Raw genomic sequence first — 24098 nt, 5'->3', positions numbered from 1 at the left:
ATCCAAGACACCTCTAACTCCACCCTTTTATGATTCTACACAAATATACTTAGCAATTACAGATCCCTTCCTACTAACTTGCCACAGCGTATTTTTAAAATTCGTGGATTGGATAAGCCCCATCCAAACCTTACAATCGAGACCTCTATAATCAATCAATAATTAATACAAAATGGTATCCTGATGGAAGATGGTCCAATACAGAGGTTACATCCAACTTTCCGTCAAATTCTGTACACTAACAGCACGTGAAGAAAACAGCATGTTATTTGTATCCTTTATAACTTCATTATTAAATGTAACCAATGAATTTCTTACCTTGCTGGTCCTTTCCAATGAGGCCATGTTTGTTTACAAAGCATTTTGTATCTTTCTAGGCAAGGTTCATAGGCCTGCCTGAAGGCATAGCCTGCCCTCCTGACTCGGACATTCTCCAAAAGTCCCAGGTACCTGATCTGATGACACACAAGAGCCTCGTTGAAGATGTGTGCCGCTTTTTTATCATTTGGTTTGATGCACCTAAAAGATTACAAAGATTTTAGGTTTTAAACTCTGTCTCTTACGGATATACCTGTCTGTGTTTTATAAAATATAGTATATAGTTATTTACTGCTTGGGATAATTATTTATTATTCTTGGGTAACCTAGTCATTGCTTTTGAAATTATTTCAAATCATTTTACAGAAAATATGTGACGTACATGTGAGTTAAAAAAGAATAAAATGCCAACCCATACAATAAAATGGATGAGTATCACTGACATTTTGTTGACTGAAATAAGTTTGACATAAAAGAGTACACTTTTTATATGAAGTTCGAGAAAAATAAATCTATGGTTAGAAACCAGTTTGCTGTTACCTCTGGGGAGAATTAGGGGTACAGATCAACAGGGAAGGGGCATAAAGGAATCTTATGGGATGATGGAAATGTTTTGTATCTTGGTCCAGATGGGGTTAAAACTTAAACAAGCTGTACAATGAAGAGTCATACACTTTACTGTATTGTATGTGTATTAGATACTTCAGTGACATTATTAAAAACACTGTTGTCTCCCTATAACCCCATATCTCCCTCCTTTTCAAAAAAATTTTTTTTTAATGTTTATTTATTTTTGAGAAAGAGAGAGAGAGAGACAGAGTGTGAGCAGGGGAGGGGCAGAGAGAGAGGGAGACACAGAATCCGAAGCGGGTTCAAGGCTCTTAGCTGTCAGCACAGAGCCTGATGGGGGCTCAAACCCACGAACTGTGAGATCATGACCCGAGCTGAGGTCGGATGCCTAACGAACTGAGCCACCCAGGTGCCCCTCTCCCTCCTTTTTAACAGGGCATTTTGCTGCTCAAAGAAAGACAACATTTCCCAGCCTCCTTTGCAAGCAGGTGTGGCCATGTGATTAAAACTGTGGCCACTAGGATTACAGCAGAATTAATATATGGCACTTCCGAAAGTGTCTTTAAAAGGAAGGGGCTTGCATTCCCTTTGTTCTTCTGCTAACTGCTCGTTGGGAATGTAGCCATGGTGGAGAGCCATCTTTGACAATATGGATGAGAGAAACACCCTGGGAATCAGAGAGCCACAAAACAAAGATGTCGTATTAGCCCTGGAGTCCTTCTACTCAGAAGTTACATAAGAAATAAATGACAATCTTGTTTAAGCCATTGTTATGTTTGGATCTTATGGAAGCAACCTCTGTATCTTAACACTGCTGCTAAACATTTATGGCTACATTTGCCTACCTACAACTGTTAAATAAATTCTACACACATATGTAATAGGTGAACAATTAAATCTTATGACCTCAGTGTTTTTATGCTTCTCCTTTAACATTTATAAAAATAATGTCCACTCTTTGGCTTAAAAATAGACAACCAGGGGGTGCCTAAGTGGCTCAGTCTGTTAAACGTCCGACTGCAGCTCAGGTCATGATCTCATGGTTCATGGGTTCAAGCCCATGTCCGGCTCTGTGCTGACAGCCCAGAGCCTGGAGCCTGCTTCAGATTCTGTGTCTTCCTCTCAAAAGTAAATAAACATTAAAAAAAAAAAATAGACAACCAGATCAGTGGAACAGACTAGTGTGTTTAGACTTAGACTCTTACATATGCTTTCAACTGAATTTCAATAAAGACATCAAGATAACTGAATTAAAAATAAGAGGTTTTTTTCTTTTCAATATATGATGCCAGAGCAACAGGTTATCTATATGGAAAAATATGGACCTTAATATGAAATTTGAAACTACAAAGACTCTAGGAAAAAATATGATAATATTCACAAACTTGTAGTTCATTAAGACTTCTTAGAAATACATTAAAACCACTAAAAGGGAAGGGGAATGAAGGAACAATTCTGGGGTAACAGAGTGTTCCACATCTGGACCAGGGTGGTGATTGCCAAAGTGTATATATACACTGGTGAAAAAAATAACTGAGCTGTTCACCTAGGATCTGTGCATACCATGTCATGTAAATTATTATTAAGTAATGATTTTTTTAAAGTCCACTTAATTGAGAATAACAAAAGCAACTGACCACAGAAAATTTCCTTTTTTTTCTTTCTTTTTTGAAACTAGGATCTTTAACCAATATATGCTCCAACCTGACTGACTGCAATCAAACCAGGGGATTCTGACTCTTTACATTTGTTACTAATATCAATATTTGGTAAACAAGCCAGACACAAAAATGTTCTTCACGCTAGTTTCCTCGCAACTGTATTTTCAAAGGCAATTATGGAAGGTATGTATGGGTGTGTATGCATTATATGAAATCTGACCTGTTAGACACACATCTCCTATTATCTAGTTCACCAAACACACATATGTAAAACTCTAATCCTAATTGGTCTTTACTGAATCTTGAGATCTAAGATGCCCAGAAAAAGAAAAAAGAGACCAGATGCTTCTTAAGGAATTCTTTCTGTTGCTTTGAAAAATGTTAAGATTGTCTGGGGAGTCATTCCTTTCTTCAAATCTACAAGTCTCCTAGGAAAGAAAGAGGCACATATTTTCTAACACCAAAGTTCTAACTAAAGCCCTGCTTGCTTTAATGCTGCATTCTAAGTTAACATAACAAGAATCCAAAACGAATCCAATAAAGAGTATTATGCAAAACCCTTACCAGAAAGAAAGTATACATTTCTGAATTTGTCATTAAACAAAAAAGAGATACAGAAAGTTAAGAACCTAGGAGCCAACAATGCGATTTCATTAAATATCTATTCCCATCCCACACCACACTTTTTTCCCCCATTCTGAAATTCCTTACTTGAAGGCAGGTAAAGGGCACTGGAGTATTTTTTAAGTAAACCCAAGATACCACATTATTCGACGTGTTAAGAGCTTCAGTTATCCTCTGCTGGGGCTAATTCAGATTAAGGCAAACAGGAAAATGATCTTCCTTGAAAGTGCCTTCATGATGAACTTGTCAGAGAATTTTATGTGCCAAAAATACCTAATGTAGTTTGGATTCTTGGTCTGCAGGTTTTTCATCAGCGTGGCCACGGATGCCTTGAACTGAGAGCCTGCTGTAGGAGGCCTTTTCAGGTTGATCTTGGCTGGGTTCCCTTCCGGGAACAAAGACTTGATGAGGGTGTGGCTGGCCTTCCACATGGCTTGGGACAGGTCTCGATACAGAAGGTCATTGTTTTTGTCAACAAATCCTTCCACCTGGTACAGCACCTACGAGAAGCACAAGAGACTCCGCAGTTGATAAACTGCACTCCAGAACGTCATATACCCGTTAAAAATATTCCAGGACTATCTCTATTGCCGCCTCCTCTTTCTCCATCAAAAAACCCCCGACACATTAGTCACACTCCTAATACCGAATTAGCCTCCAAGTTTAAATTCCATCTGTCTAAATCACAGAAGAGTTCAAAATAAATTCTATTACCCTTCAGGATTTGCAAGAATAAACTCCAAAAATGCTCTCATAACATTTTCAAAGGATTTTAGGCTTTTTGGTGTTTGAGCACATTTTTGAGGTTTTACTTTTTTTTTTTTTTTTTTTAAGTTCACATATGCCAATTCTAGTCTTAAGTAGATAGGAGAAAATAGAGATAGCACTGATATTTTCAGACATCCTAGGTGAGCAGAGAAATCGAACAGAAAAGTCTCTTTTAGTAACATAAGCTGGGGGGGATAAGTACCAAGTTCCAACTTTTTGAAATTAACAGTAATTCAGATACCATATACTTAATTTTTACTAGCTACATAATTGAGAATGTTTTCCTCTTTGAAGTTTGTAATCTTATTTAGAAGAAAGGAGGTATTAATGTCAATCAATACTTTTTCAGGACTCTGAAAATTAAGCTACGGTCAAATTTGTTTTTAACATTTTTATGTATCTTAGATGGTATAAAATTCCCTCACAAAAGCAAATGGATAATGCTTTTTTTTAAAAAGTCAGTATTTCCCCACTGTTGTTTCAAAATCTCAATCTAAGAACTCATAATATTTGTGTGCTTGTAAAACCCTATTGTAAGTCTTTAGTGCCTCCTAATTTTTACTACCACGTCTCCTTTTATTAATGTTGACAGATCTATTTTTATAGGATATCTCAGAGCTGAGAAACAACAAAATCGACTTTTAAAATACATTCCAACTCTCTCGTGAAGTCCACTGGCTTTCCTCTCAGCTCTCAGTATTACTAAGATTTTGCTCAACATGACCCAGATTCTACTTCTACTGAACATTTACTGATTCTACTCTTCTAGCAACTCAGCTTCTCCTCACGAGTTGGCACTGGTCAGAACGCTACCTCTGAGGCACGGCCTCCTCGGGGGAACAGCCGCAGGCCCGCTGAGCGCTCACGGCTCCCCCATACCTTGTGGCTCCCCCATACCTTGCCGGCATAGTGCTGAATTCTGAAACAGCTATGAGGCAGGGACGTGTCATTGAGAAACCGAGAGCTCTTGCTCATCCGGCTCTCGAAGTGCTGGTGGGTGGCACACACTTGGTTGAGCTTCTCCAAGAAGGTCTCGTCGGTGACTGTGCCAGGCCTCAGGCACTCCTCATCCAGCATGGCCAGGATTCCGTTTGTGTTCTGCGAGAAAGGAAGTAAAAAGGTTTCCTTCCTTCCTCACTGTATTGTTTTCATAATGATTCTTATTTACACCGTCAAACACAATTAAAAAACTTAGTCACGAGAAAATTCCGTTCAGTTACAACGAAAAGCAGACAATCAAAACAAGTAACAAAAAGCCACAGAAGTCGGTCCCCTTCCACAGTGTCCCAGGTGTGTGTGTGATGTTGGGGAGGAGGGGTCTGTATCAGTTGCCCTCCCCCATTCCCTTCCGCCCTCAGAACAGGACCTACGGAGTCACCTCAGCCACCTCAGCGGGCTGATGACTGCAACTCACATTGTTCGAAAAAGGCAAGTCAGACCTCATATTCAAAACACATTCAAACACAAGTCTAAACGTCAGAAACTAATGTGACAATGCTGTCTCTACAACATGTGGTCATAAATCACAAAGCACAGTCTTTTCTAAGGCCATTATTTGATTCATAGCTTGAGAAGGAAATTGGTTTCAGATGTTTTCAAATCGTTCATGTGTTCAAAATACAGTTTATTTTGTAGTAAAAAAAAAAAAAGATGTGATTTGGGATCAATGCAATCAAGCTGTATTTCAAGAGTATCTGTTTAGAATAAAATTCGTATTCCACATAAAATTTCAAAACGGGTGTTGAACATGAGTGAGAATTTGTTATGTATTCAGACCCTATGATTGTATTTATCCCAAGAGCAGCCAGCCCAGTTAAAAGGAGTAAAAAATCAGGAATCTTCTACTTTGCTAAATAAAGGCTGCTGTTCCTTGGATTGCCCCTACAGGCTCATATGTCTCCATTCCCAAGAGAATAATCCACTCTATTGACCATCAGCCCCACCCACATCCACCAGGCAAGAGTCCCGGGTTCCTCTCTCCTTCTCCTCACAAGGCCGGGACATCCTCTGACCAGGATCTGTTGATTCCACACAAAACCCAGGGGAAGTGTGGACTCTCAGGAATCAAGTATGTTCATAACAACCCCAGAGTAAACATTACTTTTAGGTAACGTTGGAAGGAAACACTTCCTTTATGTGCCCAGGCTCCTATGTGAACATGAGTTTCTTCAAACATATGTGCAAGGGTGCTTAGGGCTGAGATAATCTAATTAAACTAAGTGTATGAACACTGTTTTCTCTTTTTTTCCTTCTTGAAGGGAAATAATTAAGTTCAAGGTTATTATTTATGAAGGAAAATGTGCTAGTCATGACTTCTGGAAGTCAAGTTCCCACAATTTGGGTTCCACAAAATTTACCAGGAAAACTTTCCAGTCGGTCTACTGATTTCCCAGATATTAGAGTTCTGAACTGCTTACATGGAACATTAGTGTTCACACTCCAACACTGTCCAGATTTTTCAAAACAAAGTTTACTTATTAATAGAAAAACAGTAACGCTTCAGCATATTCAATTTAATTAAAGGTGCAGCTTTCAGGAATATCTTGAAAACTGAGAGAAGAGATAACTGGCTAATTATATAATTTCCAAAAGGTTTTGTGAAAGGCACTTGTTGGGATATGTAGAGCCTGTGATTCTATTCCTAAAACACAGCACTCACCTACCACTGACAACTAAAACCACTGTAGGACAATAAAGTTTATGCATTGTTTCAAATAACTTTGTTATCAAAGCCAGGAGTGAGAGTAATCCTAAGCATAAAATAAGTTTTTCCAGGTTTTCACATACAAATCAATCTTCCTGCAGTCAATTCATTTATAATAAACTACAGACGATGATATAAAAATAAAATATTTAGTAACCTTTTGGAATCTAAGACATATCTAGTAATTTTTTAGACTTCAAAAGCCTTTTCACATATATACAGACAAATGTGGTCACCTGAAAAATCCTGTGGCTCTTGGCCACCTGCAAAGTCACACACAAGACATCCCCTGCATAGGTTCTCTGAACCAAAGCTAGGTCAATACTTGAGCCACTCCTGGGGTCCTACTTAACTCAGCTCCCATGACTGTCCCTTCATCTTCCTTTATCTTAACTTGAAGGGCATGTTTTTTTGTTGTTCTTTATTTACTTAAAAATTTTTTTAAATGTTTATTTATTTTTGACAGAGAGAGAGAGAGAGAGAGAGAGAGCGAGCCTGAGTAGGGGGGGGGCAGAGAGAGAGGGAGACACAGAACCCAAAGCAGGCTCCAGGCTCTGAGCTGTCAGCACAGAGCCCAACGTGGGGCTTGAACTCACAGACCGTGAGATCATGACCTGGGCCGAACTCGGATGCTCAACTGACTGAGCCACCCAGCCGCCCCTGTTCTTTATTTACTTAAAATTTTTTCCCAGCTGTACTGAGATATAATTGACATATAACACTGTGTAAGTTTGAGGTATACAAGGCGATAATTTGGTACCCTTTCAATATTGCAAAATGATTACCACCATAACCTTAGTTAACAGCTCTATCACATCACATAATTATCATTTCTTTTTCCTGATGAGAACATTTAAAAATTACCCTCTTAACTACTTTCAAATACATAATATAGCACTGTTAACTGTAATCACCATGCTACACATTACATCTCTAGAACTTATTCATCTTGCAACTAGAAAGTCTGTACCCTTTGACTGACATCTCCCCATTTCCCCTACTCCCAGCCCCTAGCAACTGCCATTCTCTTCTGTTTCTTTGGCTTTTTTAGATTCTACATATAAATGATGTCATGCATTTGTCTTTCTCCGACTAACTTATTTCACTTAGTGTAATGCCCTCAAGGTCCATCTGCGTTGTCACAAATGACAGGATTTCCTTCTTTCTCGTGGCTGAATAACATGCCATTGTATATACACACATCTTCTTTATCCATTCATCTATAGACGGACACTTAGGCTGTTTCCATATCTTGGCTATTGTGAACAACCCTGTAATTAACATGGTAGTAAATATCTCTCTCCAAGATCCTGATTCCGTTTCCCTTGGATATATTCCCAAAGTGGAATTGCTACCATCATATGGTAGTTCTATTTTTAATTTTTTGACGAACATTCATACTATCTTCTGTTATGGCTGCACTAATTTACATTCCCACCAGGAGTGCACAGCGGTTCCTTTTACTTCACATCCTCACCAATAATTATCTTTTTGGTAATAACCATTGAACGGGATATGAAGAAGTTACTAGAGTTTTAGAAATGAAATGGATATTTGATTTGGCGAAAACCTTTTTTTCAGAGCCTCCTCTGACCAGTGCTCATATTCCCAGGAGCCGCGGACCAGACCTGGGTTACCAGTATACAGAAAAGAATGATGCATCTAAGGCATATTAATGCCCTAAAGGGCTCTGTGATGCGGCCACAAGATGAGCACAGGAAATCCTAGCCAAGGATCAAAATGTCCAGCTGTCTATATGTGTGTTCAAGAACTGTGTATGATTCCTCATGGCTACAATAAAGTCTCTAGAACTCCACAGCTCTCAGAAGTGTCAAAATCATGAAGACACCAAGGCAGTGAGGTCTTTTGTAAGCAGTAAATTATTACTGAGAATTTTTTAGAAAATTATACCTAATACTCACATTTTCTATCAGGTCACAAATGATAGCATTATTGAAGTAGTCAATGTGTGTCCATTCTATACCCTGAGAAAGAAAACAGAACAAAATCAGATTCCATATGATGATGATACTACAACACTACCATCGATAAAACAGACTCTGCCATCTTAATATGTTTCCCTTCCTCTCTGAATATTTCCTTTACACAATAATGCAGCAAATGTCATCTTCCGGTTCCCAAAACTTCCCTAATTGTAGCAGTCCACCATTGACACGATGTGACTGAAGGAACACCCTTGACCTGTTCTGAGACTGCCCCTCATTCCACTCTGCCATCTGTGACAATTTCCCATGCACTCCCCTGGCTCTGTGCCAAACACGGACTCAACAGGCCCTTGGGTCAATATTACTCTGTGTATATTTACAATGTTTATAAGGAAATAAGTCAGAACTTGATCCCAGGAATCTAGGGCCTACATTTTTCTGTTCTTGATTTGTAATCACAAGGAAAAAATTAATTTTAGAGTCAATCCCATGTTGTAGGGCAGTTGACTATTTCAAATGTAAAAATATCCCAGTGCTAAGACAAAATATTTTCAACATAAGGAAAGACACAAAAACCAACCCACTGGTTCTAATGCTAGCTACAAAGCCAAATCTGTGAGGCTAAATGTAATCGTTCTGGATCTGTTTATACTCTGCCCACAAGTGTAAACATTTATTTTTCTTCTAAGGGGAAGAAATTTAATTCATACAGCAAGCTAGGGATCTTCCTATATATTCTTAGACGTGTCTCAGACAATCTGTACAAACTTTTAAGTTACACATCAAAGTTGGGGCAATCTCTTTATGGTGAGAAGACAGGAAGGGAATGAATCTGGCTTTTAGGAAGTTTACGTCAAAAAAGTGCCAGAAAAGTATAAAACGTTTCTAAAGCATGATGATCATTCTGAAAGAAAGATGAAATATTTATGATGTAGCTTTCAAGTAGATGGGTTATTTTACTAAGTCACTGGGGATAACAATCACATTAGAAAAATCTATATTGAGGCAAAAAAAAAAGGATTCAGTGTCTTTAATGATTTACAACTATGCTATAGAAAATGAAGAAAAATAGGTAGTATCATTATTCAAATATTAAAGCAAATAAATGAAAAGGAAACAAAAATATAATACAACATATGCAGAATATAATGATTTCTCCTTTTGTCTGAAATAATTTTATACTTCCAAAAACATTAACTATTTAAAAAATGAAAGGATGAAAACCAAGTATGGTTTTACAATTAAGGATACAAGGACTTTGTAAACACTACTTCTGATTACTTTCAAATTACATTGAGATAATCCATACACAGCACTTGTACAACACCTGGCAATACAGCAAGAGCTCAATAAATATTACCTGTTTTTATTATAAAATCTTAGGAAATCAGTGCTTTTCAAGATTGAACAAAGCCTCAAAATATTTTCAAATTTATACAGAGTGATACTGACTTTCTGGGTATATAGTTCTCATAAGTTTTGGCAAATGCATGGTGTCATGTAACCACCACCAAAATTCCCTTGTTTTTCCCCTTGGTAGTCACACTCTCACGACTCCCGTCCTCTGGCAATGACCAACTCTTCTGTCTCTGTCACTTTGCCTTTTCTGGAACAACATATCATGGAATCATACAGTATGCAGACTTTTGAGTCTGGCTTCCTTCATTTGGCATTAGTGCATTTGAGAATCCTTCATTTTATGGTGTTTATCAATTGTTCCTTTTTCTTTCCTTTTTTTTTTTTTTTTGGACAACGGACCGCCATTTTTATTTTATTATTTTTTTCCTTTCATGTTTAATATGTTTGACTCTGGAAAAGCCATGACTAAAATTCTTCAGATGAGCACATGATCAAGTATTTGTTGGTTTAAAAAATTTTTTTTTCAGTAGAGGTGACATACTGTTACATTAGTTTCAGGTGTACAACCTAGTGCCCCAACTTGTCTATACCTTAGTCTATGCCCAACACAAGTGTGGCTGCCATCTGTCACCATGCAACACTACTTCAAGACCATGGACTATATTCCCCACATTGGGCCTTTTATTTCTGTGACTTATCCATTCCATAACTGGAAACCTGTATCTCCCACTCCCTTTCACCCACTTTGCTCATCCCCTACCGCCTTCCCTCTGGCAAGCATCAGTTTGCTCTCTGTGTTTATCGGTCTGCTTTTTGTTTATTCATTTGTTTTGTTTTTTAGATTCCACAGGAGGGAAATCATACGGTGTCTGTGTTTCTCAGTCTCACTTATTTCACTCAGCATAATACCCTCTAGGTCCATCCCTGGTGTTTCAAATGGCATTTCTTCCTTTTTTAAAAAAATTTTTTAATGTTTATTTATTTTTGAGAGAGACACAGAGCACGAGTGGGGGAGGGGCAGAGAGAGAGGGAAACACAGAATCCGAAGCAGGCTTCAGGCTCTGAGCTGTCAGCACAGAGCCCGACACGGGGCTCGAACCCATGAACGCAAGATCATGATTGGACGCTCAACAGACTGAGCCACCCAGGCGTCCCGTGTTTGTTCCTTTTTAATTGCTGAGTAGTGTTTCCTTGTATGGATGTCACAGTTGTTGGTCCATTCATCTCAGACTCTTTTTTTTTAAACACACTATTATTTTAGATCATTGCACTAGAATCCACCAGGACTCAAGTCAGTCAACTGATGTTTACTGAGCACCTACTATGTGCCAGGCATTGTTCGAGGCACTAGCAGCAGAGCAGCAAAGATAATCCCAGGTAGCTTAGATGTCATAACAAATGGGTTTTTAAGAGACACAACATGGCTAAACTCAGATAAATCTGATTTTAGGATCATGTTTAGATAGGCTTCTAAATCCACAATTTGTATTATTAGTATAAAAGGAACATTTAAAAAACATGTATTTTAACATTACCTCCCGTATATACTCTTCTTGCTCCTCTTTAAGAGTAAGTTCAATGAAGATCTGTTGTAGCTTTTCATTACAATAATTAATAATGAACTGCTCAAAGCTGTTGTCCTATATGGAGAAAAATGAAAACGGCCTTATGAACCATGCACTAGCTGTCCCACAGCAGCGATGCTCCAACAGCTCAATCCATAAGAGACATCACACGCCATCTCGCAGATTTAATTGCAGCCCAGCACACAGCTCCTGGGACACCGAGGCCCAGCACACAGAGGGTTTGCACACCGCAGGCACTCAAGAAATGGTTCACGAGTCAAGTGAATGAATGAGGTATACACGCGTTATGCAGTATTTGAAAGATGAAGACTTTTAGTTGACAGAAGCACTCTACATGTGGTTAAAAAAAAAAAAGTTTCTCCTAAAGGATCAGAAAAGGAACAGTGAGCTTTATGATCTCTGTCACCCAAGTTCTCAATCTTCCATTCTCAGGTGAAACTCTAGAGCCCAAGAAAGTCTTCCTGACCTGACCACTTATTGCCTCCTTCTGAGGTCAGCTCCCTCATTCAAACTCTTAGATACCAGCACTTTTTAAAAAATCATGCTGTGTGTATATACGTGTGTGCGTGTGTGTATGTGTACACATGTATTGACTAGTTTCAGCCTCATCTGTCTCATTAGACTGTATGTTCCTTAAGGGCAAGGGCTGACCATGTGACTCTCTTGCTGATCAATGTAAGCCCATGCCTTGCACAGGACTTTGCACCTAGCAAGTTCTCCACATGTACTTGATGAGTGAATGAATGAGTGAAGTGCCTAAAAAATAAGAGACCCAAGGGAATCAGCACATCAAAATCATCTCCCCAGCGAGAAACAATCTCTCTTCTCTCAGAAGGCTCACATGTTTATCACCCTTCAGCCCCTCAGCAGTTTCTCTTCATGTTAGAGTTACCTCCTATGAACTCCGATGCAAGATCCATACCTAAATCATCTCTGAACAATCCGCAGGGTTTAATGTACTGACATATATACTGAGGGCACAAAATGCATGCCTGTGGAATGAATACAATTCGCCAAGAACCGCACCATTCTGGAAGAGGTAGATCTGGTAAGAAAACATGTTCTCTTCACCTCTATCATATGTCTTTGCAGACGGGAGATGGTAGCCATGGGAGCAAGGGATGGTATGACCTCAACACTGATAAACCTGACTCCTGTCCCACTGAGGTGGCTATTCCTGGCCTAATGAGCCAGGAGTATCCAGGTGTGAAACTGAAGCTCGTCACTTCCTGTGAAAACACAGAGCAACTGGCCTTCGAATCTCTCTGTGAGTGACGAAAGCAAAAAAGTCACGCGGTATCTGACCACATTCTTTGCCGGAAGTCAGCTAAGAGTTTCCTATCACCAGTGATGAACTAATTAATCAGGGAAAACTTCTAACTCTAAACCTTAAATGACACATACACACTATCACTGACTAATCTTTTAATGCTAAATCTGGTCAAGGATAAAAGCTATTTTGTTTTTTGTTTTTAATGTTGCAGGTTCTTACTAAAGGGCACACGCTGATTTTCAAGACGAACACAGTCTTAGGCACAAAGGGCCTTCCCCAATACTCATTTTCACATAAAATTTTAAAAGCTATGTGTTCTAATCTTTGGAACTTAACAATTTTTGTCAGAAGCACAAGCCCATCTGGGATAGACGCCTTATTATGATTATGGTCAGGATAAGGTCATTTCTCAATGAGGAAGTCTGGCTTTCTTAGTTTGGTAAAATATATCCTTATATAATACCACTACCCCAAATTAAACTTACAAATAAAATTAAAGTTTTAATGGGTTTCCATGAAATCCATGGAGTAAATCCTTTCTGTCAATTTAATAAGTCTATGCTCATGGAGCCATTTAAGCAAAATGATGCTGAACTTCATATGGTAACTAATGAGGAAAAGGAAGTGGAGAATAAGTAGTGTCCTTGGACACATCACATGACCATGAACAGCTTGAAGTACGCTCTGCAACAGGACTATGAAATACACACAAGCAGGTTAGAAATCAGAGGCAAAGCTTCACAATTACAACGCCACTCAAGGAGTAAGTTAGAACTCAACTGGATTTCCCTTCAACATTTAAAGATTCCTGTATGAATTCTCTATTTCATATCTGCACACAGTTAATCAATGGCCATTTACTGCAGAATCCACACAGTTGGAGAAGCCATTAACACAGGAGCATGCAACAGACTGTCACTGCAAACAGTTCATACTTACTGCATTCTGGTGCAAAAAGGGACAGATTATACAAAATGCAATCAGTTCTTAATTTGCCATAAACTTCTAACAGTAAACACTTACCGACAGTTATTCGTTGGTGCAAATGACAGATTTTACCATTCGGGCTATGTTTCTGATTGGCATAAAACTCCGAAATCAAGACACATGTCCAACCAGTTCAAACCACAGGTCTACAATACCTACAAGTGGTGTCTGAACTGTGGTTCTGCGAGGAGTGAGCTACGCAGGATAAAAAGTCTGACTCAGACAATACCTCATGTGACTTGCTTGAAGTCCCAAGGCTTCAGGATTTAATGCGTCTAATTCTAAATTATCAGGAAAAACGTGTATGTATAACCCATCGCCCCAGGGAGTCAGAGACAGAGGCAATTAGCAGGTCACCACAAGAGTGAAGAGATCCAGCAAGATCCAGAAGCAGCTCCTCTTTCTCACCACCGCACTCCCCCTCACCCCCCGTGCTGTCCCTGCTATGTCTCTCCTTCAAACATAAACAATGTGGTAAGGAGAGAGCATTCTGGAGACAGCCTAAGAAAAAAACTGGTCTCTCCTACCTTATCCTGTTGCTTAAAGAACAAAAACAAAATAGAACAGCACAATCACCAAGGCAGAAACCAGCTTACTTCCCCACAGAAATATCTGAGCATTTATTGCAAACATACCTCACAGCCTGCAAAACGTGTTACAGATCACCAGAGCAATCATTATTGCCAAAAATGAAGGCCATCGCATTTCTTATGATCTGTGTTTGAGTTGTTGACATTGTCCAAATGTTTTGGGAAATGGGACTTCACGAATCATTAAAAATAACATGCAAAAGTTTATAATTTGCAAAAAAAAAAAAAATTAAGGAGCAGCCTGGTAGCAGTTCCTATAGCTGCACCTTGCACAGGCTCTGAACGTGACTTCATGCACACAGGCACTAAACACCGCTGGGTTTTCCACTCGGGTCCTTCTTCCCTTTAGAAAACAGCTAAACTGGATCTAGGAACCATCACATGAATACAAAGGCCCTGAAGCAATTAGATATTTGGATGCTTTTTGTGTGTCGAGAACCGTGGGTGGCCAGAGATCCCTGAGCTGGGCGCTGTCTCCCACATGTCAGTCTCATGAATCAAAGTCTCCTAAGGAGGAAGTGGGCAGGAACTTGAATGACTCATCTCCCCTCCCGTCTCCAGTTTTCTACCCATGCCCTATGCATGGAATGTGTCTCCACTGTCTAAGTCACATTTATCCCCAAAGGCTAAGGGAGAAAACTAAAACTTTGGGGAACATCTTCAAATACGCACATCCAGAATTTTCCATTATACCATCTCCCTGAATGGAGCCCAGAACCATCCCACCCCCATTGGACTGCTCTAGGAAAAACAGGTAAACAGCAAGGTGTCTACGTTTGATACTGTTTTACACTGTAGTCACCAAGAGTATACTGGGATAGGAAGAACTTGGTAGGTTTAGAAGTATGTAATATACCAAAACTTTAAAGTCTAGGGTTTCTGTCAAGAATTCCTGAGTCTGAGTCCACCTTTTCAACATCAAAGAAACAGCAAACCATACCCCCCAATGAAGTTCACAACCAGTTTATACTCTTAAGTATCAACTATGAACTTTCTGCTTGAAAGGATTTTGAAAGATGGATCAAAAATACTGGCCTGTTATTAATTTCTCTGTATTTTCTTGGCAACAGAGGAGGCTAATGATATCTTATGCACTATGAGACAGGGAGACATTTCAGTCTTGTATTCTTTAAATACGTAACATTTTTCTTCCCAGTACACAAACATGGTAAGTTTTAAGAAAAACAGCATGATAGTGCTCTTCTTAAATACTTTAAGCATTGATTTAAAAGGTTAAAGCGAGAGTAATGACGTCCATACTATTATGAACCATATTATTTCCCTCCATTTTCACTCTAAAGGGTACTTTAAATCTTCTCCTTCCTCTTCAAGTTCTCTAGCACATGGAGAATGAAATCAGAGGGAAAAAGCTGGAACAGAAGGGACTGCCTATAACCAGGATCAATTTTCTTCTAAAAACAATTTAGAAAACAAATCTCATAACCACGAGGCACACTTACCAAGCTATACTGACTCTTACCCAACTATTAGGTCATTTGATTTGGAACAATCATTGCATCTAGCCTCTCATATCTTTACTGTATATGGTTCATATACAATATATGTATATGAGGTTCATGTATGTATATGAGGCTCAAAAGGGCAAGATGAAGAAAGAGCTAGCCCTTCAAAATAACTAGCCCTTTGCCTGCACAAAACCAGCTCCATTGTATGAAAAGTGAAATATCCAGCCTGCTGTTCTGTTTTGGCCTATGGCACACTAATAATTTATTAATTTTCCCAGTAAACTACCTGCCAATTGTAGTACTTCCCAGATAAGCACTTAGCAAGAAGCTAAATCGATTCAGATGGCTCATCAACTTAGTCTTGAATTTAATTTTTTAAAAAGAATAGCTGTTGTTCTTTTATGGTGATGCTACGAACGTCTCTCAGAGATCAGTTACAAGAACATCCAAACTTGATTGTGTGGAATTGGAGTGTCTGGATTATATAACTCTCTTCCCTTACAAAATCGGACTGACGTTAAATAAGGATTTCTGGCTAGATTTTTCTTCTCTGTGGATTTTAACTCACTTCCCCTTCTTTTTGGTATCAGTGTTCCACTAATCTGTTTTCCAAACTGACATCAGATCACATGCGGCCAGCAAGGCAGGGCTATTCACACAGCTGGCCCTGGAATGCTTTGCAGTCAAATCCATGTGTCATCATCCCATGGTTTAATGCATCAGTTTCCCTCTTCCGTTTAGAGACGGACCAAAATGGATGAAAGGTTTCCACCAGCTCAGCTGAAAAGTGTTTTCATGGGAACTGTCAACGGGGTCATGAGGCAGAATTAGAGACATTAAATTTTTTTTTTTCCTCTGGACCTTTACTGTCCAATTTTTAAAGTGATGCCCAGGGTGTTCTACAAGGCAGAACCCTTAACTCTTGCAGTCAATTTCAAGGAAAATAAAGGCAGAATTTTCATTATGTTCTATCAGTTTATTTTCACTGGGGTAGACAGTATCACAGAAATCTTCATTTATGCACTGATGAGGATTCTGAATACTTCTCCCTAAGTCAGACCTTGAGCCCTTATATTTCAGCTTGTGGTACTTTTAAGTCCTTAATTATCTGGCTTCCTTATGTTCAACAGTATGAACTTCCTGATGTTTCCATGTTTTCTAATTTTGCTGAGAAACTAGGAAAACTATGGGATGGCATCTGGGGTGCGCATGTGAATAAATCACAAGCGAAAAAACCATTTCTAATTCTGTATCAAAGAGCAGGTAAAAGTATCTAAAAGCACACACCCAAATCTCTATTCTGTGCTCCCCAAATAAATTTAATTGTAAAATAAATAATTAAGCAGATTACGAAGAATCAAGATGTTTGGAAGATTAACCTGAGAAAGTTTACACAGGAAAATGCAGAGAACAATTAGTTATAATGAAAGACAAGTCTTAATTCTCTCAAGGAAAGGGAAAAAAAGTCAAAGCATCTATTGCGTGGAGAAGGAAAAATAACTTCTCATGATTTTAGGGCCATCATAAGATCTGCTGTAGACATGACTGGTTAATTTGGCCTTGACTGAAATTTCTGGTTTGTTTTTTTGAGTACAGTTGACACACATTCCATTAGTTTCAGGTGTGCAACATAGTGACTCGAAAAGTCTATACTTTGTGCTATTTTCACCACCAGGGTAGCTACCGTCTGTCACCATAGGATGCCATTAGTGCTCGCTTTGGCAGCACATATACCATAGGATGCCATTACCATATTGGTGACTATACTCCTTATACCATGCCAAAAGTTCTATTTATTATTTTTTAAGTTTATTTATTTAGAGAGAGACAGAGAATACGAGTGGGGGAGGGGCAGAGAGAGAGGAAGACAGAGAATCCCAAGCTTGCACTCTCAAACCCTGAGACTATGACCTGAGCCAAAACCAAGAGTAGGACGCTTAACCAACTGAGCCACCCAGGCTCTCCCGAAAGTTCTGTTTAAAAAGAATAAAAATATAACCTGTTTGCTTTTGGGTAAAGCTCCCCAAGTGATTCCAACATGCTGCTAAGTTTAGGAACTACTGAGCTGGAACAGTCTTCTGAAGAAGAAAGAAGGGCATTTTCAAATATAATGCAGGCATTTTCATAACTGAAGTCCATAGTTGTAACAGTGTTGAGAAAAATCAGGATATAACTTGCAGAAGTGAAGCACATTCATAAAGATGGGCTTGGAGAGAAACCTGAATTGGCCATCAAGTAAAAAATATTCCCACATTGCTACAGGATGTTTTACCCCGTCCCAAGTTACAGGTTGTGTCCACTCAGAACACCTAACTTCATTGTTGTTGTTGTATTTAAGTTTATTTATTTGGTGGGGGGAAGGGAGGGAGGGAAGGGGAAGGGCAGAAAGAGAAGAAGAGAGAGAGTATCAAGCAGACTCTGCACTGACAGAATGGAACCCAACACGGGGCTCAAACTCACGAACCACGAGATCATGACCTGAGCCAAAATCAAGAGTCCAAAGCTGAACTGAATGAACCACCCAGGCACCCCTCTAACTTCTGTTTGGATTAGATCTGTAACAAACGCATCTTTAAAAAGTAACCTAGTTTCTTGATTAGACCTTCCTACCAGATAGGATGTGCCCTCAGCCAGGAACAGACCCTCCATCTTAGGGTCGGCTAATATCACTGTAGGCTCCATGCAGGGAAGGAACAGCTGTCTTGTTTACCGCAGGAATATGATTCCTATTAGGCAGTAAATAAATAATGACAAATGACTTCCTCACTTAGGCATGGTTAAACTGCTCATGGGGTATAACTCAGCTCCCTGAGTGCTGTGTGGTCACTTACCACATGGCTGATTAGATCTTAGGACAGACCAGAATGTAAAGACAAGCTGATGTCCCCTCATGACCCCATTATCCTATTAAAAAAATTTTTCATGTATTATGACATGACATTAGGCACCTGGCCTAATAGATCAATAAATCTTCTTATGGCAACATAAAAATAAAATAAAACCAGTTTCTTTGATTTTAGATACATCATTAAATGTGTGTGTGTGTGTGTGTGTGTGTGTGTGTGTGTGTGTGTGTATGTGTGTTTTCCTTCCAACTTTCTAGTAAGATCTCTACTTTTGTCCTGTTCATGAAACCATCTAAATATAGATCAGCAGTGTGCTAGGTAAGAAATCATTTTCCCTGCCAACTATAAACAATGATTTTGACCGGCTGCCCTTTGGTAACAGTAACCTGAGGACTTGCTAGAAAGAAAGTAATTTCATCACCATGAGTTCTGAGTATACTCAAGCAGCTCTCCTCACTCACAAACCTCAAATTCTTCCCTATTGCCACAAGACCAGAAACTTTGTTTTGCGTAGTCTGCTAAAGAGGCATCAATACAAGTGGACATTGTGCTGAAGAACAGTTTTCAATGGTCGGCAGGACAGGGGGCAGCAGGCAGGACACAGCACAGGTGTCCCACGCTTGGCCACCAGCACGTAGAAGAACTCCACGGGTGTTCCCCATGCTGGTCAGTTTGGAATGAGGCAATGGTACAGAAATAGGGATTGAGAAACTTAACATGTTTGGGTTTTCTCCTTTATTTCCAGGTACTGGGGACCCTGTGAGTTTGGGGAGAAAAGTAACAAAAAGGCCCTATCAGAGGTTTTTTATTTTTTATGAAGGGGGCCTAGGATTTAGGTCCTGAGTCTGCCATTTTGTAGCCATGTAACTCCAGCATAGTGACTTGACCTTCAGAGCCTCACCTACTCACCTGTAAAATAGGAATAATAGTAACTATTTCATGAAGTGTTTGTGAATATTAAATCAGACAATATATGTAACACTTCCCGCAATGCTTGCATACAGTCAGCCCTCAAGAATGATTTACCCCTGACTACTAAATACAGAACATGATCAAGCAGGGATCTTGATTTACAAAATCAAGCAGGGATCTTGATTTACAAAAATTTATTACAAAAATAAATGTCGTAAGAAAAAGATATTTGTTGGAAAGTCCTGGCTTAGCTGCAGGGAGGGGGCTGATGTTTTTTTCTGTTCTGTGAACCTGATAATTTGGAACACATAAACACTTTTGGTGGTCATTCTGGGCAGGGCTTGGTTGTTTAAAAGAATTCACAAATCATTACTTATGGGGAGAATGAAGAAAGGAAGAGCCTGATCTACTTGTTATTTTCCTGAACCAAACTAAAATACCACTCCCGAGAAATAAGAGTTTTAAAAGATCCTTACAATGGGGAAAGGAGCAAAAAACAAAACAACAACAACAAAAAAATAAAAATAAAAAAATAAAGCAAAGCAAAGCGAAACAAAAATTCTTAAAACACCTTCTAAATGTCAAAGCAAAAGGATAAATAGGAAATTCCAATACAAGTATATAATTTTTAAATATTTAATTTGTAATAAGCATGCAGTCTTTTTAAAGAATTCATTATGAAGTTTACCAGAAATTCTTTCAATCTTTGCAACAGAACTCACACTGTAAGATTGCAGTTGGATAAGACCCAACAAATCACCCAATCCAGACCCTGAGCCTGAGCCCATCAGGATGAAATGCCAGCACTGGCCAGGCCAGACTGGCATCTGGCTCTCCCGTCCCTGGCTTTTTCATGGCATCATCCTGTCTCACTTTCCTACAAATGACTGAATGACTACAGGCACAATGTCCATAAACCTTGTTGGAAATTGCCCAGTAAGAATTTGAATCTGCAATTACAAAAGTCAAATACTGATACAAGAAGTTCTTCCTAAACAGCATTGTCTCCAAAATGCTGGCTCTCAGCACTTAAACACACACACATATAACACACACACACACACACACACACACACACACACACACACACACGTACGTTTTGTTACATCAGCACAGAGGTTTTTTGTAGATTCAAAGTTATATTAACTATACATTAAATGCTGTCTATAGAATATATGATTTAATTTCCAACTATTATGCATGAATAGAAACAATACAAAGAATAGAGAAAAGCTTACCTCAAAAATTTCAAAACCATAAATGTCCAAAACACCCATGACCTTCTTTCTCACTTTTGTCTGTGCCTTAAAAAAAGTTTTAAAATAATGAGTTGAATTTAGGCTTGAAATATAACACTAAAAGCATACTAAGGAAGATAGACTTATGTTACAAGTTAACTGTGTTTCACAACTAGAATAACTATAATTTAGTTGTTGTTTTTTAATCTATGACACAGGATACTGGTATAGAATTTTCCAGAAATTTTAATGATAGATGACTTATTTAAAGAAGGCATTAGTGATGCCTAATTATAATAAACAATCACTGAATCTTACAATAGGTCGGGCCTTTCAAACTCCCAATACTCCAATACCCTCATTTTATTGACAAACATATCAGTAGGTTGAGAGGTCAAGTGACCTTTTCAGCCACGTGTGTACAACTAGTTAGATGAGCCTCGACCAGGACCTGGGATGCAGACTCTCAAAGTTAACTCTGCAAAACCCATGAGGCCACTGACCGGTGAGATTTCTTACAAAAACATCTATGCAAAACAAAACAGAGTCCTGACAAATTTCAATTCTATGCAGGTAAATTATTTTCAAGGAACAGTCTTATCTGATTATAAAATTAAAATATCTTTAACTTAACGTTTATAATCTGAACACATCTATTACAGCTGATTTATCTGGTTGCAGAGATTCAGTACCTTAATGCTTTCATTGATTCGATTTACCAACCATGAAAATAACCTGCTATAGAGGTTTTTAGCCAGAGCATCACGGGCATAATATGCCTATTGAAAAAGAAAAGAAAAGACAAGAAAAACTCAACACCCACGACTGTCACAATGCTTAATGTCAATAAAATAATAAAGGTGTTTTTTAAATATTTAAAGTTCTTGTATTTCAAGTTATTTTCAGAGCCAGTTTTTACTATACTCTGGATGAACAATTAAACCGTTAAGAGAACTGGGCAAATTATTTATCCTCAATCATTATACTTTTTTGCATCCCAGGAAACTAATTCTAAATATTGCAAACACTTTCTCCATAAAGATACTCATCTCTGTATTACAGAACAGAGAAAAATCAAAGGCACTTTAGAAGTCCAACAACAGGGGAATAGTAAGAAAAATAAATGAAAGGCTACTGAAAGGGAAGTTACACGGTTATCACAGAATGATCATTATGAACATTAGGTAATAAAATGGAAAATGCTTATGTTTTGTGAAAATAAAAATCTGTCTATTTAATACAGTGACTATATCTTTTTAACCCTTACACGTAGGAAAGGAAACTCAACGGAAAAACATTAAAATGGTTTTGACTGATGTGATTCAGAAATGTTTTCCTTCATTCAACTTGCTGAACATTAAAAAAAAATTTTTTAATGTTTATTTATTTTTGAGACAAGAGAGAGAGAGAGAGAGAGAGAGAGAGAGAGAGAGAGAGAATGAACAGGGGAAGGGCAGAGACAGAAAGAGAGAAAGAAAATCCCAAGCAGACTCCGCACTGTCAGCATAGAGCCTACTGCGGGGCTCAAACCCACGAACCGCAAGATCATGTCCTGAGCCAAAGTCGGATGCTTAACCTACTGACCCACCCAGGTGTACCCCTTCCGAACATTTTAAAAAAGATATTCCATAACATCTAGAGGCTAGAGTCACGATACACTGTGGGCAATATACTGTATAATACAAATAAATGCTTTTATTTGCTTATTCATTTATTTGAAGCTCTTCAGAGCTACTTGCCAAAGAAGAGGCAGAGGACATGGTCTCTCCACCCCTGACTTAGAAGGCACACCCTGGAGGAAGTCAGCCTTGCCAGGAAGCACCGAAGAGTCCCTGCACATATCGGGTGCCATGAGCATTTAGCTAGTGCACACCAACAATGCGATGCAGCGCTCTTGGGGAGGCCCGAGCGCCAGCAGCTTCCGGGGAGTAAAGCAAGACGGTCTGCTGCTGGGATTTTGGGTTTGGTTTTGTTTTGTTTTGTTTTGTTTTGTTTTGTTTTGTTTTACAAAGAGAGTGAGCGAGCAAGCAAGCGCATGAGTGGAGGAAAGGGACAGAGGGAGAGAACCTTAAGTAGGCTCCACACTCAGCACGGAGCCCGACTGGGGCTTGATCCCACAACCCTGATATCATGACCTGAGCTGAAATCAAGAGTCAGACGCTTCTCTTGATTCTGGCTCAGGTCACGATCTCACAGTTCGTGAGATCAAGCCCTGAGTTGGGCTCTGCACTCACAGTGCAGAGCCTGCTTGGGATTCTCTCTCTCCCTCTCTCTCTGCCCCTCTCCTGTGCTCTCTCTCCCTCTTTCAAAAATAAATAAACATTAAAAAAAAAAAGAGTTGAATGCTCAACTGACTGAGCCACCTAGTCGCTCCAGTTTGCTGCTGTGTTTAACACTCTGGCCACAGGCATGCATTTCACTGCTTATAAGCAGAAATTTGAGCATTACTATTAAAGCTTTACATTTTTATGTTATAAAGAACACAACTTATTAGATTATACAGAAATTCTTTTCCCACATTTCTTTCTAAATGAAGTGTAACAGCTTTAATAACATAGGCCCTTCGTTGGCAACAAATCGTAGCTTATGGTACCTTTCCAGTTCATCTGACACTTCCATGCTAATCCTGAACCTCTCCCTAGAAAATCCATCAATGAATTGGCACACAAAAAAATAAAACCCAAGCACACAATGTCATCTTGGAGGGTAACAGTGGTTAATGATTCCACTGCAGAAAATGCATATATATGCTGAAATGGGGAAAGAAGCCTGGATTTAGATGAATGCCTTTTCTCTATCCTCCTTCCAGTTTTTACTTTCTTCACATAGGCCATGTAAGTGCCTAGAACAGCGCCTGGCACAGAGTAAGCCTATACATGTATTTATATTACGATTTCTGAAGTATCCTTTTCCTATCCCACTGTGAGCCTATAGAATTCTTTCTTAATCCTTTCCCCTTTCTTCTCGCAAATTCCAGTTATCTCAAAACACCGCATAACCTCAAAACATTACCTATTTATAAACAGAATGTCACCATAATGGCATCCAGTTTGTTTTAGCTATGTGCTGATTTCAACAAACCACCATTTCAATATGCAACCGAACTAATAGTGACAACTCATTCTGGCAAACTCCTTTATATTTTTTAAAATGTATTCACAGCCCATGTTCATCTTCTTTATTTTTTTCAAACAAATAACTTATTCCAGAAGTCTCAAACTCAAATGTTTCCAGGGACTACAAGACAGAA

General features: G+C 38.9%; 1 protein-coding gene across 7 annotated transcripts in view; it reads right to left on the bottom strand.

Moving 5' to 3' along the window:
- Nucleotides 1–24098, bottom strand: part of MYO1B (myosin IB) — a 188859-nt gene that overhangs the window by 30953 nt on the left and 133808 nt on the right. For 4 of the 7 annotated variants that reach the window (XM_043577342.1, XM_043577346.1, XM_043577348.1 and 1 more), the window contains exons 12-19: nucleotides 21541–21627; nucleotides 20849–20914; nucleotides 13749–13754; nucleotides 11486–11590; nucleotides 8568–8630; nucleotides 4839–5039; nucleotides 3447–3673; nucleotides 319–519 (exon numbers count right to left, since the gene is read on the bottom strand). In XM_043577342.1, coding sequence (XP_043433277.1) covers nucleotides 319–519; nucleotides 3447–3673; nucleotides 4839–5039; nucleotides 8568–8630; nucleotides 11486–11590; nucleotides 13749–13754; nucleotides 20849–20914; nucleotides 21541–21627 — 956 coding nt within the window. The remainder of the gene's footprint in view (nucleotides 1–318; nucleotides 520–3446; nucleotides 3674–4838; nucleotides 5040–8567; nucleotides 8631–11485; nucleotides 11591–13748; nucleotides 13755–20848; nucleotides 20915–21540; nucleotides 21628–24098) is intronic. The other 3 variants (XM_043577349.1, XM_043577345.1, XM_043577347.1) reach the window with 1 other exon arrangement.

This window comes from Prionailurus bengalensis, chromosome C1 (assembly GCF_016509475.1).
Source record: "Prionailurus bengalensis isolate Pbe53 chromosome C1, Fcat_Pben_1.1_paternal_pri, whole genome shotgun sequence".
In the NCBI taxonomy this organism is placed as follows: domain Eukaryota; kingdom Metazoa; phylum Chordata; class Mammalia; order Carnivora; family Felidae; genus Prionailurus; species Prionailurus bengalensis.
Note: the sequence above shows the minus strand (reverse complement) of the source record. Positions and strands in the feature narration are given on the sequence as shown.